The sequence below is a fragment of the Delphinapterus leucas genome, chromosome 19, assembly GCF_059928025.1.
Source record: "Delphinapterus leucas isolate spDelLeu-1000000601 "Yukka" chromosome 19, BTC_Dleu_Yukka2, whole genome shotgun sequence".
In the NCBI taxonomy this organism is placed as follows: domain Eukaryota; kingdom Metazoa; phylum Chordata; class Mammalia; order Artiodactyla; family Monodontidae; genus Delphinapterus; species Delphinapterus leucas.
Window position 1 is genome coordinate 22,821,705 of NC_143147.1, and position 26,338 is coordinate 22,848,042.

At 55.6% G+C, this 26,338-nt stretch overlaps 4 protein-coding genes and 4 non-coding genes across 14 annotated transcripts; 1 reads left to right on the top strand and 7 right to left on the bottom strand.

The window, feature by feature from the left end:
* Positions 1 to 12: 12 nt before the first annotated feature.
* TRAF4 (TNF receptor associated factor 4) lies at positions 13 to 8,665 on the bottom strand. 3 transcript variants are annotated; one of them, XR_016388901.1, is made up of 8 exons: positions 8,360 to 8,664; positions 5,319 to 5,370; positions 4,635 to 4,739; positions 4,398 to 4,559; positions 4,147 to 4,308; positions 3,906 to 4,061; positions 855 to 3,645; positions 13 to 360 (listed from the first exon to the last, which is right to left on the bottom strand). XR_016388901.1 is itself a non-coding variant. In XM_022595475.3 (7 exons), exons 1-7 carry the CDS (start codon positions 8,500 to 8,502, stop codon positions 3,013 to 3,015), a joined length of 1,413 nt encoding a protein of 470 aa, XP_022451183.1. In that variant the 5' UTR covers positions 8,503 to 8,664; the 3' UTR covers positions 370 to 3,012. The 3 variants fall into 3 exon arrangements, 2 of the variants coding, with proteins under 2 accessions (XP_022451183.1, XP_089756852.1); XM_022595475.3 differs by lacking the exon at positions 13 to 360 and having other exon boundaries at positions 370 to 3,645; XM_089900726.1 differs by lacking the exons at positions 13 to 360; positions 4,398 to 4,559 and having other exon boundaries at positions 370 to 3,645; positions 8,360 to 8,665.
* Positions 8,666 to 9,174: 509 nt separating this feature from the next.
* NEK8 (NIMA related kinase 8) lies at positions 9,175 to 17,757 on the bottom strand. Of its 5 annotated transcripts, none has more exons than XM_022595813.2 (15): positions 17,637 to 17,757; positions 15,562 to 15,767; positions 15,090 to 15,322; positions 14,720 to 14,851; positions 14,027 to 14,235; positions 13,792 to 13,871; positions 13,322 to 13,503; positions 13,065 to 13,215; positions 12,580 to 12,656; positions 12,132 to 12,249; positions 11,341 to 11,491; positions 10,932 to 11,095; positions 10,669 to 10,827; positions 10,327 to 10,485; positions 9,175 to 9,935 (listed from the first exon to the last, which is right to left on the bottom strand). In XM_022595813.2, the coding sequence occupies exons 1-15, from the start codon at positions 17,681 to 17,683 to the stop codon at positions 9,907 to 9,909; spliced, it is 2,097 nt and encodes a 698-aa protein (XP_022451521.2). In that variant the 5' UTR covers positions 17,684 to 17,757; the 3' UTR covers positions 9,175 to 9,906. The 5 variants fall into 5 exon arrangements, with proteins under 5 accessions (XP_022451521.2, XP_022451520.2, XP_089756848.1 ...); XM_022595812.2 differs by having other exon boundaries at positions 15,562 to 15,850; positions 17,637 to 17,720; XM_089900722.1 differs by lacking the exon at positions 10,669 to 10,827.
* A 2,133-nt stretch (positions 17,758 to 19,890) lies between these two features.
* Positions 19,891 to 24,692, top strand: TLCD1 (TLC domain containing 1). The gene is made up of 4 exons (XM_022595820.3): positions 19,891 to 20,243; positions 20,571 to 20,653; positions 20,744 to 20,826; positions 21,222 to 24,692. Exons 1-4 carry the CDS (start codon positions 20,050 to 20,052, stop codon positions 21,603 to 21,605), a joined length of 744 nt encoding a protein of 247 aa, XP_022451528.1. The 5' UTR covers positions 19,891 to 20,049; the 3' UTR covers positions 21,606 to 24,692.
* RPL23A (ribosomal protein L23a) lies at positions 22,191 to 25,433 on the bottom strand. Its single transcript, XM_022595821.2, has 5 exons — positions 25,334 to 25,433; positions 24,543 to 24,726; positions 23,051 to 23,227; positions 22,481 to 22,550; positions 22,191 to 22,250 (listed from the first exon to the last, which is right to left on the bottom strand). The coding sequence occupies exons 1-5, from the start codon at positions 25,356 to 25,358 to the stop codon at positions 22,236 to 22,238; spliced, it is 471 nt and encodes a 156-aa protein (XP_022451529.1). The 5' UTR covers positions 25,359 to 25,433; the 3' UTR covers positions 22,191 to 22,235.
* LOC115803620 (small nucleolar RNA Z17) lies at positions 22,368 to 22,436 on the bottom strand. The gene has a single exon (XR_004024376.2). It is a non-coding gene; the product is annotated as a small nucleolar RNA Z17 (small nucleolar RNA).
* On the bottom strand, positions 22,628 to 22,695 carry LOC115803617 (small nucleolar RNA SNORD42). Its single transcript, XR_004024373.1, has one exon. It is a non-coding gene; the product is annotated as a small nucleolar RNA SNORD42 (small nucleolar RNA).
* On the bottom strand, positions 23,300 to 23,371 carry LOC115803619 (small nucleolar RNA Z17). Its single transcript, XR_004024375.1, has one exon. It is a non-coding gene; the product is annotated as a small nucleolar RNA Z17 (small nucleolar RNA).
* Positions 24,827 to 24,893, bottom strand: LOC115803616 (small nucleolar RNA SNORD42). Its single transcript, XR_004024372.1, has one exon. It is a non-coding gene; the product is annotated as a small nucleolar RNA SNORD42 (small nucleolar RNA).
* Positions 25,434 to 26,338: the final 905 nt, after the last annotated feature.

Below are 26,338 nucleotides of genomic sequence, written 5' to 3' on the forward strand. Positions count from 1 at the left end.
CCCCTGGAGGGCACCTGGCTGACTGGCCCTCTCCCTAGGCAGGGCTGCAGGGGGCTTGGTGGGATTTGATGGTTAAGTACGGTTCGCTACCCCTCACTGGAGGTCCAGTTCAATGTAATGCCACTTTCACTCCAAGGACTATCCGTCACTGAAAAACGGGGACCTGGTTTGCTAATAAGCCAGCTTAAGACTAAACGACCCTTCCCCCACCCCACAACCTTCTCCCACCTCGAACACTTTGGAATTTGAGGACCTCTGGCAGGTGGAAGTAATAGGTGGTGTGATCTGTAGCATGAGAAGTGGTCCTCTTGGTGGTTTGAATCTTAAGGGTTGAGTACTGATGGGAGAACTTTCTTCTGTCTGCAGGGGAAAAAAAAAATCCAAGAGCTATTTACGTCCCCTCCTCCCTCTCCACTTTCTGCTGCGTTTGGGTCTGGGCTAAGATGCGATGGAGGGAAGGAAAGATCCCACAGGTTGTGGGACTCAGTGAGGGTGGAATCAGATGGTTAGGTGGCTCGAGTTGAAAGCACCCTCCTGAGCATGCCCTTTTCTGTGGGGTGCCCTTTTGTGAAGGTGCTTTGCCTCCTTTACTCCTCATCCCATCCCTGTGAAAGAGAACCCTCTTCTGCCTGTGTCAAATGACACCTACAGTCAGCCTAGGGTCACAGGGCTAGACAGAGCAGATGGTTGAGTTGAGCCCAGCTCACGCTGTGAGGCAAAATCTGGCCTGAGTTCCACAAGCAATTATGACTGTCTGCAAAGGCAGTGAATGAGGGCTAGGCCTGGGCATGGGGTCAATCGCAATATCCACTGCAGGGAACTGAAGGCGGCACCAGCCGCCTTTGTGAACCTACCGCCTGGAATGGTGCAGTGGCACAGTGCTGCCAGCAGAGGGAGCCCAAGCTTGATCCAGGGGTTCTGGCTTCTCTTGGAAGGCTTCTGCAGAAGAGTGGTTCTACCTGTCGCTGCGTGAAGCCCGTGCTTAGGTGAAGGCATTTCCCCTGCTAGAGCCCATGGTCGGTCTTCTCTACCAGCTTCCAGGCTTCACAGTACCACGACAGTTTAGATGAAAGAGCCATCTTTACTTTCTCAGCAAGGTAGCCAGGGCTTCATCTCTCCCTAGATCAGTGAATTTGACCTTTTGAAGGCTAAGTTGGTTAGTTCCCTGGGCTGGCTGTCTCAGGTTAGACCTTTCCCATCACCTTCTGATAAGGGCTCTTTTCACCTGAGTCTCTGGGAAAGTAGAAAAGGCAGGCTACAGCCCTTGAACCCTCTCCGTACTAAACAATACTTCCCACACACTGGGCCTCTTCTCAGGGCCAGGCAAGAGTAAGGCACTTTATGCTGATGAGTTAATCTTTACGAATCTAGCAGGATTACTTTAATCTTACCAGTAAGGATGCCCCATGTAGCTAAGTAACTTGCCAAAAAAGCAAGCACAGCAAGGATCCAAAATCAAACCTACTGCCAAAATAAAAGGAAGCTAATCTTCCAGTGACTGCTGGAGCTTAAAACAGAATCCAGTGACAGGGGGGAAAAAAAATCCAGGCCTTGCCCCAAACTAGCTGAAAGATCACTGAAGTCAATTCACTCCTCTGTTCCTATTTCACCAGTCAAATGTGGATAATCACAGGTACCCATTGAGGCCTGTATGAAAATAAGTATGGATGAGAAAATTTCAAGGCTCCTGTGCACAGTTTAGGAGTCCCTGGGTGTGGGCTGGGCTTTGGAGTTAGACTAACATTCATAAAGCACTCACAGACATCCCTCAGTATCCACAGGGAATTGGTTTAAGAATTGCCAGTGGATACAGAAATTCACCAAGTCCCTGATATAAAATAGCATAGGCTTTTTGCATGTAACCTATACACATCCTCTGGTATACTTTAATCTCTAGATTACTTACAATACCTAATACAATGTAATACTATGTAGATTTGCCCATGAGTGGCCAAAACCTTTTGCTTTTTGTTAACTTTCTGGAACTATTCCCAAATATCTCCAATTCACTGTTGACTGAATTCGAGGATGTGGAACCCACAGATACAAAGGACCGACTATTTTTACTGGGAACATGCATGGTCTTCACCACAGCCCACTAAGATAGGTCCTTTTATTAAAAGCTATTTCACTTGACTGTTGTATTAAATATAATGCATATAAAGTGCTTACCAGTGTCTGCCACATCAAAAGTACTCAATAAATGGTAGCTATTATCATTAGACCAAGAAAGACCTGCCTAGAGCACTGGCACTAGTCCTTTGTGGGGTATCGATCAGAGACTCTCAACCTTATAAAACGTCCAGAGCCTGCACCTCCCTCCTCTAACCACTAGAGGGCGGCAGCAGGCAGCTGTCCGCCGCACAAAGCCTAGTGCAGTCCCTCTGTCTTCCACCAGAGGGCGATGCAGCAGGGCAGCTGGATCCTGGGGCCAGAGCCGTTGCAGTCCCTGACTGGTCCCTTGACTTCACAATTGGGCCCTGAGCAACCCAGATGAGTCAGGCTGGAACCAAGGTAATAAATACAAGTCAGGATTTATTAAAAATCAGGGCTCCCCTGCTGTGCCCTCCTGGCACTAAGTAAATAAATAACCAGAGGGGACACAGCTGGGGAGAGGAGACATCAGATCTCAAGACAGATTCTTTAACTACCCCTCAGTTTCCCAACTCCCCCTCCCCCCCTATGGCTCTTGGGACATAGCACCAGCAGGCACCTCAGTCCCTGGAAGAGTGTGGCCGGCACCAAGGCATGTCTGCCCTGATCCTAGGCAACAGGCCCCGGGATCGCTTGTTTCCAAGCCCTTGATGACCCTAAGACCTGCTCTTCCCAGAGGCCAGGGCTGAAGCACCAAAAGGAGGCACCTGAGGGTGGTAGGGAAGGAGGGAGGGGGAACAGGGTAACAGAACCTAGGCAGCGGAAGCAGCTGTAAGGGGGTCCGGCCCCCTCTCCAGGCTCAGCCTGCCTGATGGAGGTCATTTCCCACCCCCCTTTTTCCTATAGCTGGGTCTGCTCTCAGCTGAGGATCTTTCGGGGCAATTCAACAGAGGCACGGATGAAGACTGCATCATCCCGCACATAGTTTCGCTTGCGGATATCCTGGTGGGAGATGAACTTGGGGTAACCAAAGCCCAGAGAACTCTCATCCAGGGAGCCCCGCCAAGTGCCTGGTTTTTGGAAATTCTTCCAGTTTGGGTCAGGGTGAAAGGTCTCAGTGACATGCTGTGGCTTAGCCAGCCCAGGGTCGCTCTGATCCAGCAGGGAGAAGGTGACGCGGCGGGCAAAGGGCCACTCAAGGAGATTGTCAAAGGCACCTGGCAGCACGCGAATGTAGAGCGAGAGATGTGTACCCTCACCACTGCCATTGCCATTGAGGAATGCAGACACCTGCAGCTTGTAGCCATACTTATGCGTGTAGAAGGCGGGGCTGAAGCACTCGAGGTTGGGCTTGGCTTTGGCCTCCTGCAGCCTTCGCCCGTAACTGCCGATCTTCCAGATGAGCACGCCATCACTGCCCACGGAGAGCTCCTCCAGCTCTCTTCGCAGCTCCTGCAGCTCTTGCCGTTGCCGGCTCACCAGGGCACACATCATGGCCAGATGTGGCTTCACGCTCTCCTCCACGTGCCGTGCCATTGCCAGCTTAGGGCACTGTTGGCAAAGCCCCAGGCCATGGGGGAAGAGAGGAGAGTTAGTCGGGGCAAGTTCAGGGGAGAGGGGAGGAGCAGGTACAGGGCAGTGGGCACCCGGCTCTGAATGAGGGAGGTAGAGGGCTCTAGGAGGAGGCTGGAGCCGGCCAGCAGGGGGAGGGCTGAGGCTTCAGAGCAGCACAGCAGGGACCACTAAGGGCCTATGTCTGAGGTTTCAAGGACCAAGAAGAGAGCTGACAGGAAGGAAGAGAGGCATCTCACCCTGTGCTTGCAGCCGGAGTCTTTGAATGGGCACAGCACCAGGGCAGTGCTACAGCTGTCCTTGAGGTGGCCCGGCAGATCCTCCCGAGCCATGGTGCCCACGCCACACTGGTTGGGGCATGGCACAGGCAGCCTCGGGCACTGGTACTGGTGGCTCTAGGGCCGCAGAGGCAGAGAGAAGCAGTGAGTAGCCTGACTCCCTGCTACCTGCCCTGCGGCCCACAGCTCAGGAGGGCCTCACCTGGATGGTGTCAAAGACAAACTCCTTGGTGCAGTAAGTGCAAGGCTGGGTGCGCTTGGGGCACTCAGAGGTGGCATGCTGGGCCAGGAGCCGCCGCATCATGCGGGCACCGCATTTGTTCTCACAGTACACACTCTCTTGCGGGCACACACCTTCGTGGCTCTGTAGAAACACCAGAGGGGCTGAGTTAAGGGATCCCTGGGCCACCAGGTGCCCCACTCTCCCTCTACCCTCAGCCAGGCCCCACCCACCTCAAAGGCCTCCCCGCTGAAGTCACAGCCACAGAACTCGCACTTGAGTCGCCTCTTGGGGCAGTCGTGCTGCAGGTGCGCGGGCAGATCCCGGCGGCTCAGCTTGGCGGGGCAGCGGTTGGGGCAGGGGACTACATTGAAGCTGCACGTATTCAGGTGGCCCTGGTGGGACGGGCCACAGTTAGTGCCTGCCCAGGGAGGGGCAGTCCCCCCACCCCGGCCCCTTCAGAGCCTCACCTGTAGGTGGCGAAGTGGCCCACTCCAGCGGCAGCCCTCCTCACTGTGGATGCAGCGGATAGGCAGGCCCAGTACCTGTACCTCCAGCTCTGGGTCTGGGTAGATCTGGGGACAAGGAGGCGGGGGACGGTCAGGGTCAGAGCCTGCTACAGTCCCCAGTTCCCACCTCCTCCACCCCAGATAGCTTAGCTCTCTACCTTAGAGCCAGTAACAGCCCCTCGGTGTAAATTCTCCTCTGTGCCCAGGGATAAAGAGTGCAGCAGGTGATCTCTGCTCTAACACTAGATTCCAGGGCCCCCAACACGCTGGCCCAGGACGCTCCCTTCGGAGCGGCAGCCAATCAGCCGGCTCAGCCCCAGGCAGCCTCCACACCCTTTGCTTCCTTCCTCCTGGTACAGGGGTCCTGGCCCTCAGCCACAGGGCTGGCCAGCCACCCAAACGGGAGGGGACACTTCTGGTGGGCACAGAGCGTTTCTGTATACCCCCACAGGCTGGGCATTGTGCCTGCCCTCCAGGGCAGACTCGGGCCTCACGTGCGAACTGGCCTGGTGGGAGGGAACAGGCCACGTTCGTAGGGGTGCATGATTCTGCGGCACCGGGTTGACACTGGCCCCGAGCCCACTGGCTGCAGCAGCTCCAGCCTCCACCGAGGGCAAGAGCCTGTACCTGGCACGGTGGACTCACCTTGGCATAGTCCAGAGGAAGTTGATCCTCAGGGCACTTGAAGACTCCTTCACTGTGAAGGGGGAAGGGACAGGGTCAAGGCGCCATACTATGGGAAGAGAGATCCCTGGGCCCCATCCCCTCAACCAGGGTAGCCTCCTTCCCTCACCAGACCGGTTCCCAGGTTCCCAGGCAGCCCTACCGGAGAGGGAGAGTAGAGGCCTGAGGGTACCCACTTCTACAGGACCACCAAAGATCCCAGCTCCTGTCCCGGGGAGGGTGGATCTGGGCCCAGTGGAGGCAGAGGCAGCTGCTTCAGACAGCATTTGGCCAACAGGTGGCAGCTGGCACCCCTCCCCCAGGATGGCAGCTGGACGGCGAAAGGAACAGGCTGCCCAGCCGCCCAGTCCCCCAGGTTACTTTTCATTGGCTGGGCTGAAAGCTGTTGGGGGGAGGTGAACACGGATGGGCTGAGGTTAAGCGCCAGGGCTGCCCAAGCCCCTGCGAGGGTGCCCAGCCAAGAACCCAGGGCAAAGGTCAGCTTGGGGCCACCTTACCCCAACTCTCCCCTCCTCCTATGTGGGTGTGTCTTCTAAAGCAAAGAGAAGGAAAGGCTCGCTCCAAGGTACTGTGTTTACACTCCCACCCAGTTCTCACAACCTGCCTGAGAAGGGGCTCAGTGTCTCCATTTTGCAGATGAAAGAACTGAGGCTCACGGGTGAACTGGACTGTTTGTCTGATTCCACAGCTCAGATAGTTTCTACTACGCTGTACACAGAAGAGAGGCCAGTCCAAGAAAAAGTGTCCAGGCAAGCATAGCCAAGGCTCTGGTCACTGCACGGCAGGCATCTGAAGCCTGCTGCCCCTGTCCGCTGCCCTCCCTCTCCTCCACCAACCCCACACCAGGCTGTTAGCACTCAAGGAACCTGTGGCATGCCTCCTTCTGCCAACATGGCCTCGCCGACCCTAGCCAGGACCAGTCACGCATGCCTGGCGCGGCCTAGGCAGGGCAAGGGCTCACCCAGCAGGACTGAAGACCCTCAGGCACGGCATTTCTGGCAAGTCTGAGTCAGGCAGGTGGGAGGCAGGCAAGGATGAAGGCGGAAGCAGAGGCTACATGGCAGCCCTGTCCACGATGGCACTTGGCAGGACGTGGGCAGTCCATGCCCCAGGTGCTCAAAGGATTTCTAGCACCCACCTCCTCCCCCTGACCCCACGACTACTACTGGGCATGCTGCCAATGCCAATAATAATACATGCCCAGGCACTGAGGAGGTATGCCCGTGCCCACAGGGTAACCAGGCTTCCTGGACCAACCTGAGTAACAGCGCTGGCAGGAGAAGGGAAAGAGGGGTGGGCCGTGGGGGAGGGGGTCTGCTTGGCTGCTTCAGGAATGTGCTGACTTAGTGGTTTTGGAGTCAGGGAGGGGACTGAGGCAAGTCCCCAGGCTTCAGGCAGAAGATTAGCCTGGGTAGCTTGGGGCCCAGCCAGGACAAAGGTTCGCCCAGTGCCATGGACACCCTAGCTGGTAGGGTGGGAGGCGCAGGGCCTGTCCCACCATCCCTTCCCTCCCGGGCCTCAGCGTCAGAGTTCAGGCGCCAGCCGAGGTGGGGAGGCAAGGGCAGAGACTGCTCCAGGCCGTGCAGTGGAGGCCCAGGCCCAGGGGAGAAGACAGGATGGGGGGAAGGGGCTGTGGGAGAGGAAGAGGGGATTTCCGGGAGGGGGAGGGGAGAAGCAGCAGAGAGGAACAGAAGAGGGAAACAAGCCTGACAGCCCCCTCCCCCGTTCCTTCCCCGAGGCAGTCAGGGTGGGTCAGCTGAGGAGGGGGTTGGCTCAGCTGGCCTCATCTGGAAGCCAGAGGGCTGGGGAAGAGCACGGGAGAAGACAATGGGGCTGTGTGTAGGTAGGGGAGTGTGTGTACACTGAAGGGAGGAGGGAGGCGGGTGAGGGAAAAGGAGGAGGGGGCAGCACAGCAGCTTGTGCAGGAGCATATGTGAGGGCAGGACCGGCCCAGGCTGCGGGGAACCGAAAACAAAGGGCCTGCTGAGATTTCCGCCGGGCAAGGGGCTGCGGAGGACGGAGGGACGGAATCCCAGAGGTGCTCTCCCAGCCTGCGCCCCACGAACCCTCAGCAAACAGCCTCCTGACACAGGGCACTGGCTGACCCAGCCTTCCCCGGTGCTCTTGGCCCACGACCTCCCCACGACACGGGGCTCCCTCTTCTTGCCTCCCCACACCCAGGACTGAGCAGGTCCCAGCGTGGACAGGAGACTCAGAACACCGCAGGGCGCCCAGAACTCAACGAGTGCCCAAGAGCCCACGGAAGACCTGGGTCGGGAGAGCGCAGGGGGCGTTCAGTCACACCCAGGGTGCGACCCCCTCCCCCTCACGACTTCTAGACCACTCGCAGTACTCAGGACCCCCAGGGGCAGGGAGGGACACCCAACGGGTTCCTGTTTCAGGGGAGATCAGGAGCGTCGTAGACCTCCCTCTATCGTGCGACCACAAGCAGGCCGGGCTTACACCCCAGTTAAGCCTTTAGATAATTGTGCGACCGTGGGCAAGTCGCAGCCTTTCTTTGAATTTGAATCTCGTTTCCTCATCTGTGAAATGGGAGAACAATAGGTGCCGTTCTCGGAACGTCCGAAGAATCAGAAAAGCTTAAGATGGGTGAAAGCTCGGAGGCTTAAGATGCTGCGCGGGGCACAGGGTTTTGTCCTCCTCTTCCCAGGATTCAAAGTTCAAGGGTGAAGCCGTTCTGGCTCTCAGGTGAGGGGGAAGGGCCGGCCACGGATCAGGAAGGGCGTCCTTTCCCACCTCCACCCTGCGGGAAGGCACGGAATTCTTCCCACCTGGCGCGTGGCACGCGGGACCCTACGGATCAGTGCGTGGGGTCCTCCCTCGGGGCTTGACGTCACTGCCGCCCTGTGACGTCACGGTGGGCGCCCCTGAGGTCACGGGGCCGCGGCGCAGACAAAGGCCCGGCATGCCTCCGGCCTGGGTCCTCCCCCGGCGGCGTCTCCCACCCCCACCGGCCGTCCCCTGCTCCCGCCGGGCCGCACCTGAGGAACTCCTGCAGGCAGGTGTCGCAGAAGCGGTGGCCGCAGGTAGAAACCTGCACGGGCTCGCGCATGGGCTTCCCGCACAGCGGGCACAGCAGCCGCCGCTTGGGCTTCTCCAAGAACTTGTAGTCAAAGCCGGGCATGGCGGGCGGGCACGGGCAAGCGGGGCCGGGTTCGCGGCGGCCCCACAGCCCGCGCCTCGCTCCAGCCGCGCTCCCGGCTGCGGGCGGCGCCGACTGGCAGCCGCGGCCTGCGCCCAGCCCTTGAGCTCGCCCGCCGGAAGAGGGGGCGGGGCCGTGCCCGCGCGGTCCTAGTGCCCGCCCCGCAGGGCTCCCCACCCACCCGGCGTTGCGGCAGCTTCGGGCTCGGCACTCAGACAGGCTCTCCCCCTCCAGGAAGCAGGGTCTCCTCTTTATGCTTGGGAACAGAGATCGAGGCCCCGCTACTCCCCAGGGCCGGGGGTGGGGTGGGGGGGGGAGCTCTGATGCTGGATGGGGCGGAGAGCCTCGGGGGACGGGCCGCGCCACAAAGATTCGCTTCTCCGGAGTCAACAGCTCGGCCTCGGGGGCCACGTGTCACCCAGGGGCCCGGGGCTCCAGCTTCCAGGTGCTAGGCAGCTGAAGCCTGGCAACCAGATCCGGGGAGCCCAGCTGGGCGAGGAGGCCGGGCTGGGAACTGGGCCAGAGGAACCTCGGCCCGGGCCTCAGGCTGCGCCCACATTCCTCTCTCCACCGCGGCCCTGCAGCCCAGATGGAGCCCAGCCCAGCCCTGGGGTGGCCGCCACCCCCAGCCCTCAAGAGACCACACTCTAGGCAGGCAGCTGATTTTTTATTGGCGCTATTTCCCAGTCATCTGGGAAACTAGTCTGGTCCAGCCAGCTACCCTTTCTCCCAACGTGCTTTGGGGGAATGGCATGGGGTTAAGGGCAACCTTCAGCAGGGATGTCCTCTGCGGTATACTGCAGCCCATGCACTCCCCCAGGGGAAGGGAGGCACTCAGATTGTGTAAACCCCTGCCTCAGGATATAGGAGTGGGGGCAGGTGGTAGCACTCCCGGGACCTCCCTGCCCCAGGCAATGCAGGGGCTAGGCCTCTGGAATGGCCAGAACAGGCAGGCCCCAGCTTGCCTTACTCCAAAGCACTGAGCTGCGCTCCCAGTAGACACCTGCGACTTATTTTCAAACTGGGCTGGGGGAAGGGGCAGCATCTAGGTGGAGCCACAGCTACCTCCAGCCTTTTTCTGCAGAGGCTCTGGAGACCTCCCTGCTTCCAAAAGTTACGTCTGGCCTCCAACTCTAGCCAGGCTGAACGCTGGGGACGTTGACTAAAGATAAGAAGGGGTGGGGAGGGGAAAGAGGGACGTTGGGGGAATAGGGTGGGTTGAGTTTTACATATCCAGGGCCAAAGGCAGAGCAGGGGCTTTACTGGTTCTTATACCCCATTGATGATACAATCCAGGGGGCTGGTCATGCCTGAGGCACCTGCACTTTTCAAGAACATTTACAGGAGAAGCAATATTGGGGTCGTCCAGAGGTGTATCCAGGTGCCTCAAGGGGGGACTGGCTCATCTGTGACCGCTGGAGAGCACAAAAGAGAAATCCCTGCAGCCTCCCAGAGGGCGATGCCTCCAGCAAGCCTCAGCTACTTCCACTCTCACCCCCACACTGGGCCCTGGACTCTGGACCCTGCCAGGCCAGAAACAGAGGTTCAAACTAAACTGGACTTGAGGGTTGGAGGAGAAAGAACGCATTTGGGCCCTGGGGAGGAGCGGAGGCAGCCCTTCAGGCACAAGAAGCACCTACCCTTGCCCACCCCAGGAGCTCACTTTTGCCCAGCAGCTTCTGCTTTCATTTATCTGGGGGCTGAAAATGCTTTTAATAATTTGGGCTGTGACCACTGGGGATGGGAACGTGGGCAAGGGCCAGCTGGGTTAACCCTTGTGTGGGTGAGGGTGAAGTTATAACTCACGGCGGATAGCCAGGAGAGTGTTTCCATGGCAACAGGACACAGAAGTCACTGTGTAGGGGTGTGTCTCATCCAGCTGCACTGGCCTAGGGAGTCCAGCATCCTCATCCCTCCTTCCCAGTCGACCTCGGGCCCCTTTGCCCCAAGAGTACACTTCACTTTCTGCCAAAGAGAATCCCAAGGAGAGAAATGGGAGAAAGACATACCTTAGCAAGCAGCTAGCTTCCTAGATTGCCATACTGGCCCCAGCATGGGGTTGCTGAGTTCAGTAGCCCTGAGCATAACCCCCCATTGCTCCTGGGTCTGCGCACACCCCTACCGGCCCCCATAGTGCCCACTAATCACCTGCCCCAATGGCCACAGTGAAGGCATCCCCACAGGCCACCATTGCTATCTTGATTCCCTGGAGGCCTTGGACCTGACAAGGTACCCGGCTGACCCGGCGAGCGATGGTACCCAACTGCCCATGCTGATTGCTGCCGAATGTATAGCAGTCACCAGAGGCTGTAGGGGAGGAGAGAGGAAAGGAAGGAAAGGGTGCCTCAACAGAGGGCCCAAGGAAGCCAGGGGAGCCCACCTTTGGCCTCCTGTGCCCAGGTCCTACTTACCAGTTACAGCAGCTGAATGAGCAGTGCCCAGGTCCACGCTCAGCAGGGGCTCGCGGTCCAGGGGTGCAGAACCTAGTGGTGTGAAGCTCAGGGCCTCCTCCACTTGCTGGTGTGGGGCAGGCTCCTCCCCTAGGGAGAGATGGTCCAGGCCCAGCTTGTTGAACCTGAGGGCAGAGCCAAAAGCCAAGTCCAGCTGACACAGTTTATATAGACTGTCCTCCCCCCACGTATCTGGGCAGGAGCTGGCGCACCAGGGGACATATCTTACACTGGGTTGAACCCACAGAACACTCAAGACCCGCTCAGCTCTAATCCCTGGTGGGAGGTAGGCAATGACAGATGGAGCACTGGCAGCTAAGGGAGGTCGGGGAGGGCAGGCTAGCCATTGTAGTGCACCTAGTTCACGTACCTGTTGCTCCCACAGGCCAGGGCTTGGCCGGGCACAGTGAGGATCATGGAGGAGTCAATGCCACATACAACCCGCTGGGCTTCCTGTCCTGGGGGCATGGGTACCTGCTGGGGGCAGCTGTGGGACTCCCTGTTGCCTAGTCCCAGCCGGCCTACAAGGAGAAACCGGCACTGGGCTAGTTTGAGCTTGTCTAGCTTAGTGATACTAGGATAAGGAGGACCCACAGGGCAGCATGAGTGAAGGCTGTTCCTGACTGAAATGCCCATCCTTGGCCCCTCCGTGGGTCAAAATTCTACTCCTTTAAGGCCCTGTTCAGGTGCCACATCTCTCTTCTCCAGGTAGAGTCCCTTGCCATTCCTTGTGTTCCCACACCTCTGGACCTTGGGTGAGCCCTGATGCTGTCTGTCCTCTATCATGTTGGAGATGTGTCATCCTTCCTCCATCTAGACTGAGTCCTCCAGGAGGACGAGGACCCCTATCTAAGTCATCCCTAGTTTCAATGCCCAGCCTGATGCCTGACCCAGGGAGGGGCACAACATATATTTCTGGATGAATGAAATCTCTCTCATTACATCATGAGCACCCGAAGGAATCGACATCATGTTCATCTTGTCTCAGCACCCAGCACAAGGTGGGCACATATTGGGTGTGCAATAAAGGTTTGTCGAGTGAATAAATGAATCAGAGAGAAAAGGAGGAGGAGAAAACAGGCCATAGGGTAGAAGATGGCTATGAAGAGGAACAAATCATGGCTGGGGGGTTCCAGAGGCTAGAACAGAGTGAAACCTTACCACCATCTCCGCGGCCCCAGGCAAATAGTTCTCTCTCAGTGGACAAGGCCAGCACATGAGACGCCCCACAGGCCACCTGCACCATCTCATAGCCCAGCAGGGCCTCCACAATGGTGGGCTAGACAGAGAGGAAGCAAGGGCAGGCTGGGCAAGGGGCCTGGACTAGCCACCTGGCCTCAGCACCCTCTGTAGGGAGGAAGTTGGAGGCTGCAAATTCTCATGAGGTGGCTGTCTCTTTAACTCCCCCCCACACACATATTGCAACCACTGGGGAAGCCTGGTCTTTCTGTACTTCCCCAGATGCTGCCCAGAACAGGCGCAGCCTGGGAGGTACAGGGACCTGTGGCTGCTGGGGATTCCCCTGCCTCCAAGCTGGGTGTCAGCTCTCAAATGTGGGATGCTTGCCATCTCCCCACTTCCTCCTCCCCAATGTACACTCAAAACCCACCTGGCTGATGTCATTGAGGCTGCCATGGCCTAGGCACCCATTGCTGCCACTGCCAAAGGTCATGATGATGCCTCGGTCTGGGGAGGGGAGTAGTGAGGAAAGGGAAAGGAAAGAGGTTAGGCTGTTTTTCCAGACAGACCAGTGCAACCTTGGATCGGAGGAGCAAGAAAAAGTTAGCTGGAGGCTAGGGCTGGAAGAATTGGATGGGGGGAGAAAAGGACTGGGGTCTTTCTTCCCAAGTGTGTGACTTTGGACAAGTGACAGCCTCTGAGCCTTAGTTTCTAGATCTGTCAAATGGGGATGATATAACTGCCTTGTCAGGCCTGCTGTGAAGGTAAAGGAGATCGGGTAAGTAAAGCACTCCCCTGGAAGATAAAAGCATTATTAAGTGAGCAGTTAGCAAATGATAGGCAAGGAAGGAAATTGCTCTGGGGGGGGTCTTCTTATAGCTGAGTCCCCACAGGCGAGTCCCCTGACCGGCTCACCAGTCAGGCAGGCCGTGAAGAGGTCCCCACAGGCCACATGCTTGATAGTCACACCCGACTGGCCCTCCAGGAAACGGGAGATGAACTGGGGCTGCTGCTGCTCCACCGCCCCAGGGAGGAGGGGGCCCCCTCCAGCGCCTAGGGGCGGGGCCTGCGAGGGGACAGGGGAGGGCGTGGGCGGCGCCTGAGTGCTCAGCTCCTGAGCCACGCCCCCCTCCATTCAGGGCCCCACCCCACCCCCACCCCCGCCTGCTCACCTCCCAAAGTATGAGGCGCCCAGAGCGCGTGACGCCAGCCTTCTGCGTGCGCCCCGCTGCCACCTGGACCACCTCTGTGTTGAGCATTGGCAGCCGCAGCGGCACACTGAGCCCGCCACCCCACACGTACACCGATGACAGGGGCGGTGGAATGGCCGGCCGGGCAGGTCCCCGGGGAACACCTGCGGGGACAACTCATCAGGCCTATTAAATTGGTGGGACGGACTTCCTTGATGGTCCAGTGGATAAGACTCCACGCTCCCAATGCAGGGGGGCCGGGTTCAATCCCTGGTCGGGGAACTAGATCCTGCAAGCATGCCGCAACTAAAAATCCCCACGTGCTGCAACAAAGATCCCCACATGCTGCAACTAAGACCCCGCACAGCCTAAATTAATTAATTAATTTTAAAAAATAAATTGGTGAGAATGCCATGGTGTCCGTCGGAACCCCTGCGGTCGCCCCGACTTACCTCTGCAACGGCCACTGGTGGTCCTGCCCCCTGTGCTGCCGGGGGCCATGGGTGGCCCGGTGGCCGGGGGCTTCTCTGCCCTGCAGGACAGATGGGGGCCTCAGGACAAGGACCCTCCCTGGCATCCCCACACCCAGAAATGGTGGACTTGCCGAGAATGCCCCTCTCTGCCCCAGGCCTACTGTGCTCCCACGGGGTGCCCCACTGCTGCCCAGGGCCCCCTCCCTGCACCGGCCTCCGCATGCGGACGCTGCCCAGGTCGGTGTGGAGGTTGAGGAGCGCCCGGATGCAGAGGGGCTGCGCCATGATGTGGCTGAGCGGTGGCCGCTGTGCAGGCTCCAGGCTGAGAAGACTCAGAACCAGCTGGCGGAGCTCAGGGCTGTACCGGTCAGAGATGGGCGCAAAGGTGCCGCTCATGATCTTCAGCACCAGCGCTGGCAGGTTCTGTGAAGGCACCACGTGTGGGGTTGGCCAGAACCTCAGGCCAGGCTCTTAAACTGCAGCACCCCCAGCTCCAGCCCCAGCCCCTAGCCTGGTGGGGTGGCCACAGCCCTGCACTCAGAAGCCATCCGTCTGGTGAGGGGACTCTCAGGATGATAGGGGAGCCAAACTCTGCTTTCAAGAACCTCTGAGAGGGGAGCTGCAGCCATGTCAGCTGGCTGCATGTTGGGAAAACTCACGTCTTGCCCTTAGGAGGGTCCCTAATCTGAAGGGAGAGCCCTACCCTCAGTTTAATGGGGGTCCCAAGCCCTACTTTAAGGAACCCATAGTCTTAGGGAAGCCACAGCCCTGGCCTGGGGTAATCCACCAGTCTGATGAGAGAGACATAAGTGAGCCACAAGAGAAGAAACACAGAAGTGGTTGGAGCCAAGGACTTCAGGAGATAGAGGTAGGGATCTCAGTTGTCCCCCTGGGGGGACCTACTCACCGCAGCCTCAAAGGCCCTCTTGAGGCTGGCCAGCTCATATAGGACACAGCCCAGGGCCCAGATGTCACTCTTCTGGTTGTAGGGCTTGCCCTCACACAGTTCAGGGGAAATGTAGCATGGAGTACCCACCACCTGCAGGAGGGAAGCTGATATTACAGCCCCGGGGTGGGAGGACCAAGGCTCTGCCCAAAAGCCCACTTAGAGACAGCTTCTCCCCAAAGTAGGCAAAAGTGCTTCCTCCTGCAGGACCATCCAGCCAGGGACTAAGGGGCCAAGGTCTTGGGGGGGTGGGGCTGGGGACAGGGATGCGAAGTAGACCTTGGCCCTCAAAAGCTCCAGCACCCTTGAGGTCCCCTCCATGCCCAGGCACCGTGTAGGCCTTGCTCTTGCTGCTGAGGATCTTGGAGATGCCGAAGTCACCAATCTTGACGACCATGCGGTGTTTGTCTAGAAGGATGTTCTGGGTCTTGAGGTCCCGGTGCAGGATGAGGTGGGTGTGCACGTGATGCAGCGCCAGCAGGATCTGCACAAAGAAGTGCAGGATGGTTTCCTCCTCCAGCAGGGAATTACAGCGCTTCTGGATGAACTCAGCCAGGGTGCCACCTGCAGTCGCAAGGAACTAGTCAAGATCCAGGCTTCTCCATGCTTGAGATTTTCCTTTTATGAAACTAAAGACCCAGACAGGGCAAGGGCCTGCCAGTGTCACACAACTGGGGTCAGAACCCTATACCTCTGACCCTCAGCCAAGCCCATTCCAAGGAGGGAAGCTGGCTGATCTGTGCCTGCCTGTCCCAGAGGTGAGAGGCCCTTGGATCCAGGCCAGTGCAAGGAGGCTGGCCCACCTGGTGCATATTCCATGGCGATCATGAGAGCCTTGTCCTCCAGGAAGTTCTCGTAGTACTCAATGACATTGGGGTGGTTGAGCAGCTTGAGGACCTGGCACTCATTCTGGGCTGCCTGCCTCTCTTCCTTGGTCATCTGCTCCACTGGGATCTGCTTGATGATCACCAGCTTCTGGTCAGCCTTGCGAAGGCACAGGTGAACAATCCTGAGGACGTGGAGTACAGGAGTGGGTACCAGCTGAGCTTCCAGCCATATATCAGGCAGGGCAGCCCTGGTGACTGGGTGTTCCTAAGGACAAGGGAATTGGCACCTAGACTAAGAAGTCATCTAAGCTGGTGCGCAGAACACTGAGTTTAGGAATAGGGAGAACCGACCACAAGCTGTCTGAGACCTTGGGCAAGTCGTTTAACTTATCTGGGACTCAGTTTCACCACAGGCACAATGACTGTGCCTAATAATAGTCTTGGTCTCTGTAAGTCTGCATAGGCTCTGGAGTTAACTGCCTGGTTCAAATCCTGGCTCCTCCTCTTACTAGTTATCTGGTCTTAAATTATGTGACATCAGGATCTGGAAAGTAGGATCGATCTCACAAGGTTGTTGAGAGGATCAAATGAGAAAATGCATGTACTGCACTTAGCACAGCGCCTGGCACATCAAAAATACTCAGTGAGTAGGAGCCATTCATTTTATTATTTTCTGCCAATTCTGTAGTCAGTGTTCATAAAAGCAGGGTTTTGTTCTTTCTCCTTCACCACTATAGCCCCAGTGCATAGCCTAGTGCATACCCCAGCACTTAGTAGGAGCTCAATAAGTATCTGTTGAATGATGGACTATCTAAGTATCAACTGTATATCTCCAGCTCAGACCTCTCCTCTGAGCCTCAGACTTACATATTCAACTACCTGCTTTGCACCTCTACCTGAATGACTGGCAAGCATCCTGAATTTTAACAAATACAAAACTCTTGATTCCTGCCCTTGAAACCTTTCCTTCCTCAGTTTCTTCCATCTCAGTAAATGACACCACCATCCCCCAGTTATTAAAGTCCCTAAGTTAGTAAAGTCAGACACCTGAAAATCATGCCAGAATCTTTCCCCTATCTCACACTAACATCAGTAAATCTTGTTTCTACTACCTCCAAAATACTGGGAACCCACCCATTTCTCTGTGTCTTCTGCTATAACCCTTGGCCAAATTATCATTTCTTGCCTAAAATACTGCACTAGACTTCAAATGGTTCCTTTCACTCTTGTCACCCTCAAATCTAAATTCTACACAGCAGCCAGAGTGACATTTTAAAAATGCAAATCATATCAAGACCATTCCTTTGCTTAAACCTCATTTCCTTTACACTGCAAATAAATTCAATTCCTTTACCTCAGCCTACAAGGCCGTAATTTGGTTCCCGCCCTCTGTGACAATCACATTTTATTCCATTCTTTACCTTGCCCACTACATTCCAACTACATTAGTCTTTTTCTCAGTTCTTTGAATACTCTGAATTCTTTCCCACGTGAGGACCTTAGCATAAACTGTTTCCTCCGCCTGAGAAGCTCTGCCTTTTTCAGACTACATACTGGTCCTCATTCCTCAAGTCTTGGTTTGAAACTTCACTTCTCAGAGAAATTTTCCCTGATCATCCCAAATGAATACTCCCTGGTGTTGTACTCTATTCTCGCCGTTTGTTAATCACTGCTTTAACAATGTCCTGTTTATTGTATAATTTTCCGATAGTCTGTAAGCTCCGAGACGGAAAGGAGCACGCCTGTTTGGTCTTAACTGTATACCCAGTATCGAATGCCTGACGTGTATAGTTGCTGCTCAACATTTGTTGAATGAATGAGTCAGGATCAAAGAACAAACTCTGCGGGGGGCCGCAAAGGCTGGCCGGGGGCGTGACCTCCTTGGAGGCGGAGTTTCCCAACCAAGACTAGGACAGGAAGCCTGCGCAGGGCTTCCCGGATTAGGCGCTCACGCATCGGGGCGGGGCTAAACGGGTAGCGATTTTGCTGTCGGAGTTGGGGCTTATTTTCCCTCTTCCCGAGCAATTGCCTCCCCCAGAGCCCTGGCTCACCCGAAGGCACCTCTGCCCACCACTCGGATCCGCTCGTACTTCTCCATCTCATTTCTCAGAGTCACATTTCCGGAACCCCAAAACTCAGACACAGCGCGTGCGCGGGCCCGCCCTCTCTAGAACCACGCCCCCTGCACTGCAAGATAATTGAGGGGCGGAGCTAGTGGAGCTAGGTGTTGGTTCAGCCTCTCATTTGTCTCCGCTAATTTGCACCGTCCCTGCAGCCCGGATCCGCAGTCGCCCTCCCAGTGTGCAAGGAATGGGGCGATATGCCATTTCTTGGCATGCCCCGCAAAAGCCAGCACCTTACCAGCTACTTCCTACACACGTGGCCGCATCCGGCCCTCGCAAAGCTTCCTTAGACCGCAGGGGTTCCCCGCGCAGGCCGAGTGAGGGTGGGAAGAAAGGACCGATCTCTCTCTGCCCCCACTCTTTGCCCACTAGTGACGCTGTTTCCGAGGGAGAGGGCAGATTCTCACTGGCACGCAAACGATAAACACTACCAAAGCTGAACCGAGTCGGCGCTCTCAGTCTGTGGGGCAGGGTGCCGGATTAGTTTCGTGTTTGCCTAGGGAGGGACCGGGGAAACCCCGACCTGTGCAAGTTGATTCACCTAGGGAGGACGTGACGCGGTCTCCGGGCTGTCCCGACTAGTGAGCACTGCGCTCGTCAACACCCTCAACTCCCCAACGCACACATACAACGCTGCCGCTGCCGCAGAGTAATCTGCCTTCAGTTCTCAACTAGAGAGAACTTCCTTGGGGGAAGATGGGAGGGAAGTGGACTACTACCTGAAAGCTTCGGGGAGAAGGGGAAAGACCCTTGTTCGGCTGATATGGGTTCAAGGCTTCTGCCCAGAGGTAGGGGGTCGGTTAGTACAATCGTCTAAGATCTTGACCAGAAGTGAGTTTAATTCCAGGTCGCTCCCTGGCGCCTCCTGCACTTCACGAGCTCCATAAAAGCTCAGTTTAGGGAGCAGGAAGGATGGTGATTAGTTAAGGGATAGCATCCCTATTTCTGAGGGGCGAGGAAAGTGAGGAAAGGGGTGTTTATCTTCAGCTCCCACCCTGCCCCTTGAAAGGGTGCCCAAACCTACCCACATGGAATGACCACTGGAAGGGCCCCTCATGAGGGCCCCTCAGTCTGGCTCAGGCCGCTGTGGCTGTCGGACAAAGCTGCCCTGTGAGCAAAGGGGAGCACAGAGTGGAAGGCCGCTCAGCCGGGACACTCCGTGCTCTCACCTAGAAACCGATTGGGCCTTGGTTGACCAAGAAGCCCCAGAGGGGTTAATGTGTAACCTTGGAGCCATCAGGGGAGGCAGAATAAACACCCAAACCGCTTTGCGCCTCGGGTTTCTGGCTTTTCCTCCCTCTCGCAGCACCTCCACTACCTCCCCCCCGCCCCCGCCCCAACTACTCCTTTCTCCTTTACCCCTGTCCCCGCCTCTCCGCCGCCCTTCAGTTTGCCTGGTTCCTTCGCGGGCGGGAGGGGATCCCGCGCCACGGTGAGGACAGGCTGACACCTAGTGGTCGCGAGCTGCAATTGCTCCACGCCACTGGCCTGCGGAGTGAGAGTCACCCCAGCGGCCTGGGCAAATCGGCCGTCTTCCCCGCCCTAGCCTCCAGGGAGCGGGGAGAAGAGAGCTGGGACTGTCTGAGGGGGGACTATGACTGCCGCGCGGCCCCGGGAACCCAAGAGCCGGACGGGAGATGGGTGATGAGTTAGTCGAGTTTCTAGGCACCGACTCGGTGCGGGACGAGGTAGAGGCAGGTAAACGTGTTCGTCTTGGGCTCGAAGAAGCTAGTGATCCAGTGGAACAAGGTCCGGGCGGAGATCACAGTCCGAAGCGGGGCACCGGCTGGTCCCCAGAACCAGGGATTAAGGACGTGGGTTGTGTCGGGCCTCGCTTAGTTCTGCCCACAAAGGAGTTGAGGGCGGGCAGAGAGAGTTCTCTCAGTACCCGCCCAGGCAGGGGAGCCGGGACCCCTGGGGAAAGTTGGGCATGCGGGTTAACTAGGCCAAGCGAGCGAAGTGGGACTCCGTCGGCAGTCGGGAGCTGCCAGCGAGGGGTGGCTCGAAGGCGGCGCCCCGAGGACAGCCCATTTTGCCCGAAGTCCGCGGGAGCCTGGAGGCGCCGGGGGGGGCCCCGGGAAATGGGGCCCGCGCACTCCGCGCTGCAGAGGCGCCGGAGGGGCGGGGATAGGCGGGCGGGGCGGGACGGGGGCGGGGGCAGAGGCCGGCTGGGAGGGAACTGGAGGAGCGGAGGGGCCTAGAGGTCTTCGCCAAAACCGTGTGTGTGAGGCCGGCGGCCGGCAGGAGAGGCGTCTGGGGTGGACTGGCCCGAGAGGGAGCCCCTTTCCCGAACGGCCGGAGGAGGCCACCTAGAGGGCGGACAGAGGCAGGGAGGGCCAGCATGCCCCCAATGCTCTTCCCCGCCCTGCCGCTGCTCCTGGGCGCCACGCTGACCTTCCGGGCGCTCCGGCACGCGCTCTGTCGCCTGCCTCTGCCTGCGCACGTGCGCGCCGACCCCCTGCGCACCTGGCGCTGGCACAACCTTCTCGTCTCCTTCGCCCATTCCATTGTGTCAGGGATCTGGGCGCTGCTGTGGTGAGTGAAGGACTGGGGGAGTGAAGGTGGCTAGGGGACCCCGCATTACTCTTTCCATCACTCACCGGCGGGCTAAGGCCCAGGCAGTCTCACCCGATTCCCGGTTTAAAATGCTGTCCAATCAGGAGCGGCAGCAGCGCCGGGGGGGGGGGGGTTCTCACCTGGGAAACAGGAGACACCTGGGTTTCAGCCGAGCCCCTCCTGGCTCCCCTGTCAGCCAATAGCGCCAGCCCAGACCCTCCGGGGACTGGCAAGGGTAATGGCGGTGGGAGTCGTGGGTCCTTGGGGATACTGAGATGAGAGCCTGCCTTCTCCCTTCCCTTCCAGTATATGGCAGACCCCTGAGATGCTGGTGGACGTTGAGAGCGCATGGTCGCTTTCTGGCTATCTGCTTGTTTGCTTTTCTGCAGGTAGGTCTTGCCCAGGAAGCATTAAAAAGGGGGGACAGGGATAAGCTTGTTCAGTACCATTTATGACCTCTTCCCCCAACCCTCTGCTAGGGTACTTCATCCACGACACACTGGATATTGTGGTTAGCCAACAGGCACGAGCTTCTTGGGAATACCTCGTCCACCACGTCATGGTGAGAAGCAGGGGATGTGGTATAGGCCTGGTGCTAGCAACCTAGTCTCAGCTGTCTTTCTGAACCTGGGAGGTAAAGACCATCTTTTCTTAACTCCATCCCCACCCTGTGTCCCACATCTCATGCTAGAATGCTGAGGGCTGGCAGTCTCTGGGCCCTTGCTTCACTATTTGAGGCCAGCAATCATGGCCTCACCTTCTTAAGACTGGAAACTCCACCCAGAATCTGTGGGCAGGGATCAAAATTTAATCTTGACTCCACTGTAAACTATATTTCAGAAAGCAAATAAGGGAAGATTTCCTACCCCTCAATCTGGTAGCCTTGTTATTCCCACCAACTTAGAGGAAAGCCTTGACATCTGGGTTCCCTAACCCATTCTCTCCCTTGCCTTGTAGGCTATGGGTGCCTTCTTTTCAGGCATCTTTTGGAGCAGATTTGTTGGTGGGGGCGTCCTAACACTGCTGGTGGAGGTCAGCAACATCTTTCTCACAATACGCATGATGATGAAGATCAATAATGCCCAGGACCTCCTCCTCTATCGAGTCAACAAATACGTCAACTTGTTTATGTACTTTCTTTTCCGCCTGGCCCCTCAGGCGTACCTCACCCATTTCTTCCTGGGTTACGCCGGCCAAAGGAACCTGGGAACCTTTCTGCTGGGCATCCTGCTTATGCTGGACGTCATGATCCTCATCTACTTTTCCCGCCTCCTCCGCTCTGACTTCTGCCCCCAAGATGTCCCCAGCCGGCAACACAAAGACAAGTTCTTGATTGAGTGAAAAACGCAGTTAGTGACTTGTGGCAAGGACAGCAAACACAGCCAAGAACACCCTCACACGGACTGAGAAGAGACTTATTAGCCCCTTGCCTGAGGTGTCCTCTGGGGCCAGCCACTCCACCTTTCAAGCCTGCACCCACTATTGAAAACACTAATGAAAGCACTCTTCTGAAGTCCTTGTCCTTCCTTGGGCAAGGGGTGAGGGAAGCAGACAGACCGGTTGGACATGGTAGATGGGTATGGGGACGGTGCTACCGGAAAGCCAGCCAACCCACACTGCCCTGAAATGGATGCTAATGAAAACTCCGGATACTGGTTTCATACAAAGCCTCTTCCAGAGATGAAGGAAGGGGTTCTTGCAAAGCTTCTTGCTTGGTCTCTTACCTCATGATGGAGGCCAAGTTGTAGTTGTCCTAAGATGTGTCTGGGTCACAAATATCTGTTACAGGTATGGTGAGGTGATAGGGCTGAGTGTTCCAACAGGTTAAGTAGACCAAGAGTCTTGCCCAAGCCCTGTTACTTAGGTGTGTATATACCATAGTATGGCCTCCCACCCAGAAATCCACAGAAAGAAAAGAAGCATACATATAGTGAAAACTTTTATATTTAGAATTAGTCAGCTGGACTCAGTTTAGATGATCCCAATCTGAAAAACAAAAGGGAGCTTTGTTACTGGGAGTTGAAATGTGAATATTAAGCGGGAAATGTCAAAGTTAAAAAGCAAACTGAGGGCACATGGTGAGGGGTAGGGCCTATTAAAGACGGGGCACAGTCAGTTGAAACTAATCACCGAAGTCAAGGTTTGGTAACTAACAGACACATCATTTGCACCCAGGAAGCGGGGGTGTTAAGGAGTTTGTAGCAAAGGAAGCTTACTTTGTTGGCAACATCCAAAGCGTCATAGTCAGGAGCCAGTCGAACATATGCCTTCTTCTCTCCATCAGGCCTAGGGTGGAGAAGGAAGCCTTAGTCCCTACTGCCCTCACTGCCCCCATATGCCCCTCCTTCCTCCCCAGTCTTCTGGTGTATCAGTGGTTCCTTTGTTCATGTCATTCCCCCCCCACAAATAGTGATTTTTCCATCATTTGTGCAGAGGGGGTCAGGGAAGCCACTAAGCCACAAATGAAGCCAATTCCATTTTATGGGAAACACCACAGGCATCCTGACATTAACTGTATCTTACTCTAGGGTCTGCTTCTGTCTAGAGGTAGGGATCAAGAAAATGAGCATCAACCCCTTAAGTCCTAGAGGCAGGACAGCTGATGTTTCCTCAGAAGTCCATACTCCATACAAGGGGCTGCAATTACAGCAGGGGCTGCTCACTGGGAAGTCTACTTCTGATCCCAAAAGCAGCATCAAGGAATTTCATGCCATTCTGGTTTCCTGGCTTCTGACAAGAGGCCCAGAGGCCCCGGGTTCCTCCCCATCCCACAGGACTCCACTCACCTGATCAGGGTGTTGACCTTAGCCACGTCAATGTCATAGAGCTTCTTCACAGCCTGTTTAATCTGGTGCTTGTTGGCCTTGACATCCACAATGAACACCAGTGTGTTGTTGTCTTCTATTTTCTTCATGGCTGACTCGGTGGTGAGGGGGAACTTGATGATGGCATAGTGGTCAAGCCTGGGAGAGGCAAAATGGGGTCAGCTGGCTTGGGCCCAGTACAATAAAGAATGGGCCCTCTTTTTGAGCCCAGGTGCATCAGACAAGGAGGTAGCAATCATTTGTGTCAGACTTTGGTCGCTGAACAGTGTCATCACGTGCACCCTGAAACTTAGGGACCTGGAGCCTCAGCTTGGGGACATCTCAAGGGCTTTCATCCATTAAGTGATTAAACAATCATTTTTGAGTTCCAACTTTACTCATTCTTTTACCTGACCTCAACATTTCTGAAGAGCAAATTTCTAGAATAAATTTGAGACTTAAGAGGTTAGACAACTTAACCCAAGAGCACAAAGTTAAGACTATGGAATCTAGAAACTCAGGCTAGGGTTCCAAAGAATGTTGGTGCTTCACTATGAGGCTGAATTGACTGTTTTGCCCCCTTTGGTTGCTGAAAACTGGCTTACAAGCCATCAATTCTTGAAAGCAACTTTTTATTTACAGCTCAGGTTAAAGTTACAGTGGCCATCTAACACAGCTTACCCCCTGAAATTTAGAGAAGCAAGGCTCTATTTGCCTGGGTACACCATCCTCTTTTGAAGAGAGATCAGATCTCAATCTCTCATCACACTAAATTCTAGGTCCAAATGGCAGTAAAAAGTCTGTCAAGTCCATTTCTCCGTGGACACAATCCACTCTCCTGCCTTTTTCTTAGGAAGCAGTGGGAGGACCCACTGGTGGTAACCACTACCATGGCTCTACTCTAAACAGTGCTCCCTAAGGTCGGTCATTACCACTAGTGACACTGAAACACTCAAGTACCCTAACCTTTTCCACTCACTCCCCCAACCATTCCTTGAGTGTAAACATTTGGGAAAGTGAATGAAAAGAAGTTGCCATACACTGCTGCAGGTCTTCACTGTCCGATATAGATAAATGAATCTCACCAATCTGGCATCATCCCACATCCTCACCTTCAAGGACTATTCCCCACAGCAAAGATTTAAAAAAAGTGCAACGAGGAGCAACCTAAACCTGGAACCCCCAAACAAAGAACATCGAAGTCCCACTTCATACTCACAAGAAAGTAGACTACATATGAAATGATTAACCTAACAATTCGCTAATCTTGACAGTGGCTCTGGGTTGTTTTAAACAATTCCTGCTAATATGCTAAACACGCCTCCTTTCGTTTTTAAATAGGGCATTATTCTCTTCATACTTCACACTAGGTACCAACGTGGTTTTGAGAAGCCATGCTCTAGGTTTGGTAAATTTCCAAATTACCAATGGAGGATACCCAAACATCTTTTCATGGGTACGGGGCAGTACTGACTTGTTTCTCCTAGGGGCGCTCTTCCGAGGATATTTGGGCTGCCTCCTGAGCCGCAGTGTTTTGGGCCGTCGGAAGGTGGGTGACGTCCGGATCTTCTTTTTTTTGTGGCTGTGTACGCCTTTCAACACTGCTTTCTTGGCCTTCAAAGCCTTTGCTTTGGCTTCGGCTTTGGGAGGGGCAGGAACTGAGAGAAGGAAAGAAGGAAAGAAAAATCCCGACGGTGCGGGATTCAGAAATCAATCACTTCTGGCCTCAAGACCCATAGTGGGCGCCCCAGGCCACACATGCATCAGTGGTTCCTTTGAAGACATCACAAGTCTCAGGAGTTTAAAATTTTTCCATCATATGCACGTTTCTAGGGGGAACTTGGGATACGATGAGAAAGAAACTAGCAATGACCGAAAGCTTGACACTTGCTAAAAATGTGAACTAGTAGTTTTATGTATACCATCGCCCAGCCACTGGCGGAAAGTATATAGCCCCATTTAACATGGGGATAAAAGAGAAGCTGAGGGTACCGATTCCTTACAGGTCTAGAGACATGGAGCTCCCCAGAGCCGACTGTCTGGCTGTCCCCCGCAGGTGGTACCGGCCGGGCTTGCCTCCCCAACACCCTTCACTGAAGCCCAGACCGTGCGGCTGGGCCCACGCGCTCCTCAGCGTTGCCAAAACTCGAGGAGCTGTCCCACAGCACACACCGCAAGGCCTGGCCCGGCCACCATCCTCCCAGTCCATTCACTCTGCGGGGACCCCAGGCCAGCCAGCTGTGTATCCCCAGCCCCAGCACACACCTTCCTTCTTCGCTTTCGGCGCCATCTTCGTGAAAAGGGTTTTCGAGACTTGTTCCCACGGGCTTATAGAGTCAAGTCTCACAGAAGACTCGCGATACTTTTTAGTTAAAGCTGATTGGATACTCTGCAGCGCGACGCCCGCCGGGAATGGTAGTTAGATTTTATTTCCTCGCGAGAGGGATTAAACTAGCACCACCCCTCCGTTTGTTAGACCCTAAAGCTTCATGGGGGTTGTAGTGTTTTGGAGACGCGTGTTTATTTTATGTGGTGGGTGGATGGTGTAGCCTGCGGCTGCACGGGACTGAGCGCTTCACAGCTTGAGCAACTTTAGGGAGGAGGATTACAGGATTGCAGTTACACTGCAAACTGGAATTAATATACTGTAGTTAGATTGACTCAGGTAGAGTGAAGCAAAATTCTAGAACGTTAGAGCAGAATTTGCCCAGTCCAACTCCCTCAGACATCTGTGGAAATTGAGGTCGAGAGAGGGGACACTGCTTATTTATCACACGGTGATTAGGTGGCGGAAAAAGTCGAGTCAGGCGGAGGGGAAGAGCAAAGTGTCAGAAGAGGTAGGAGGTGGCCACATTGCCCCTATGACAGATTTCATGCGTCTTCCCGATAACACTCTTGAAGAGACTCTACCAATTATTCCAAATACCCAGAGATCAGATTTCTCCAGGATACGCTCGTTCTTCTTGGGAATAATTTCATTCACAGCCCCCTCCCTTTAAGCAGTCTTCTCTTCCTTGATCCAGTCATCTTTGCGTCCCCAAATTCAGTTCCTGACACAGAGCAAGGTTTAGTAAACGCTCGGGTTTTCTTCTTTGAACGACTGTGCTTATCCCATATCACATCGCCTTTCTGTCCTCCCCCTCCTCTCTTGGAATCACCTTTGAAGGTGAGATTTGTTGTGTGCTACCCCCTCTTCTAGCCTGCAGACTGCAAAAAGGAAAAGTCCTGGGGGAGTGGAGGTAGATTTCAATGGGGTCAGAGCGAAGAACG

What these genes read in the sequence shown, in the direction of transcription:
- TRAF4 (XM_022595475.3), bottom strand. Translation starts at nt 8,502, where the DNA reads ATGCCCGGCTTTGACTACAAGTTCTTGGAGAAGCCCAAGCGGCGGCTG. An exon ending in TCAGCGGGGAGGCCTTTGAG is followed by an intron (nt 4,309 to 4,397) that starts GTGGGTGGGGCC and finishes GTGTTTCTACAG; the next exon opens with AGCCACGAAGGTGTGTGCCC. An exon ending in TTGTCTTTGACACCATCCAG is followed by an intron (nt 4,062 to 4,146) that starts GTGAGGCCCTCC and finishes CTGCGGCCCTAG; the next exon opens with AGCCACCAGTACCAGTGCCC.
- NEK8 (XM_022595813.2), bottom strand. Translation starts at nt 17,683, where the DNA reads ATGGAGAAGTACGAGCGGATCCGAGTGGTGGGCAGAGGTGCCTTCGG. An exon ending in TCATTCAGCTGCTGTAACTG is followed by an intron (nt 10,828 to 10,931) that starts GTAAGTAGGACC and finishes CCTCCCCTACAG; the next exon opens with CCTCTGGTGACTGCTATACA. An exon ending in CACTCTCCTGGCTATCCGCC is followed by an intron (nt 9,936 to 10,326) that starts GTGAGTTATAAC and finishes TGTGCTCTCCAG; the next exon opens with CGGTCACAGATGAGCCAGTC.
- TLCD1 (XM_022595820.3), top strand. Translation starts at nt 20,050, where the DNA reads ATGCCCCCAATGCTCTTCCCCGCCCTGCCGCTGCTCCTGGGCGCCACG. An exon ending in GGGATCTGGGCGCTGCTGTG is followed by an intron (nt 20,244 to 20,570) that starts GTGAGTGAAGGA and finishes CTTCCCTTCCAG; the next exon opens with TATATGGCAGACCCCTGAGA. An exon ending in ACCTCGTCCACCACGTCATG is followed by an intron (nt 20,827 to 21,221) that starts GTGAGAAGCAGG and finishes CTTGCCTTGTAG; the next exon opens with GCTATGGGTGCCTTCTTTTC.
- RPL23A (XM_022595821.2), bottom strand. Translation starts at nt 25,358, where the DNA reads ATGGCGCCGAAAGCGAAGAAGGAAG. An exon ending in GCCGAAAGCGAAGAAGGAAG is followed by an intron (nt 24,727 to 25,333) that starts GTGTGTGCTGGG and finishes TCCTTCTCTCAG; the next exon opens with TTCCTGCCCCTCCCAAAGCC. An exon ending in AGCGCCCCTAGGAGAAACAA is followed by an intron (nt 23,228 to 24,542) that starts GTCAGTACTGCC and finishes TGCCTCTCCCAG; the next exon opens with GCTTGACCACTATGCCATCA.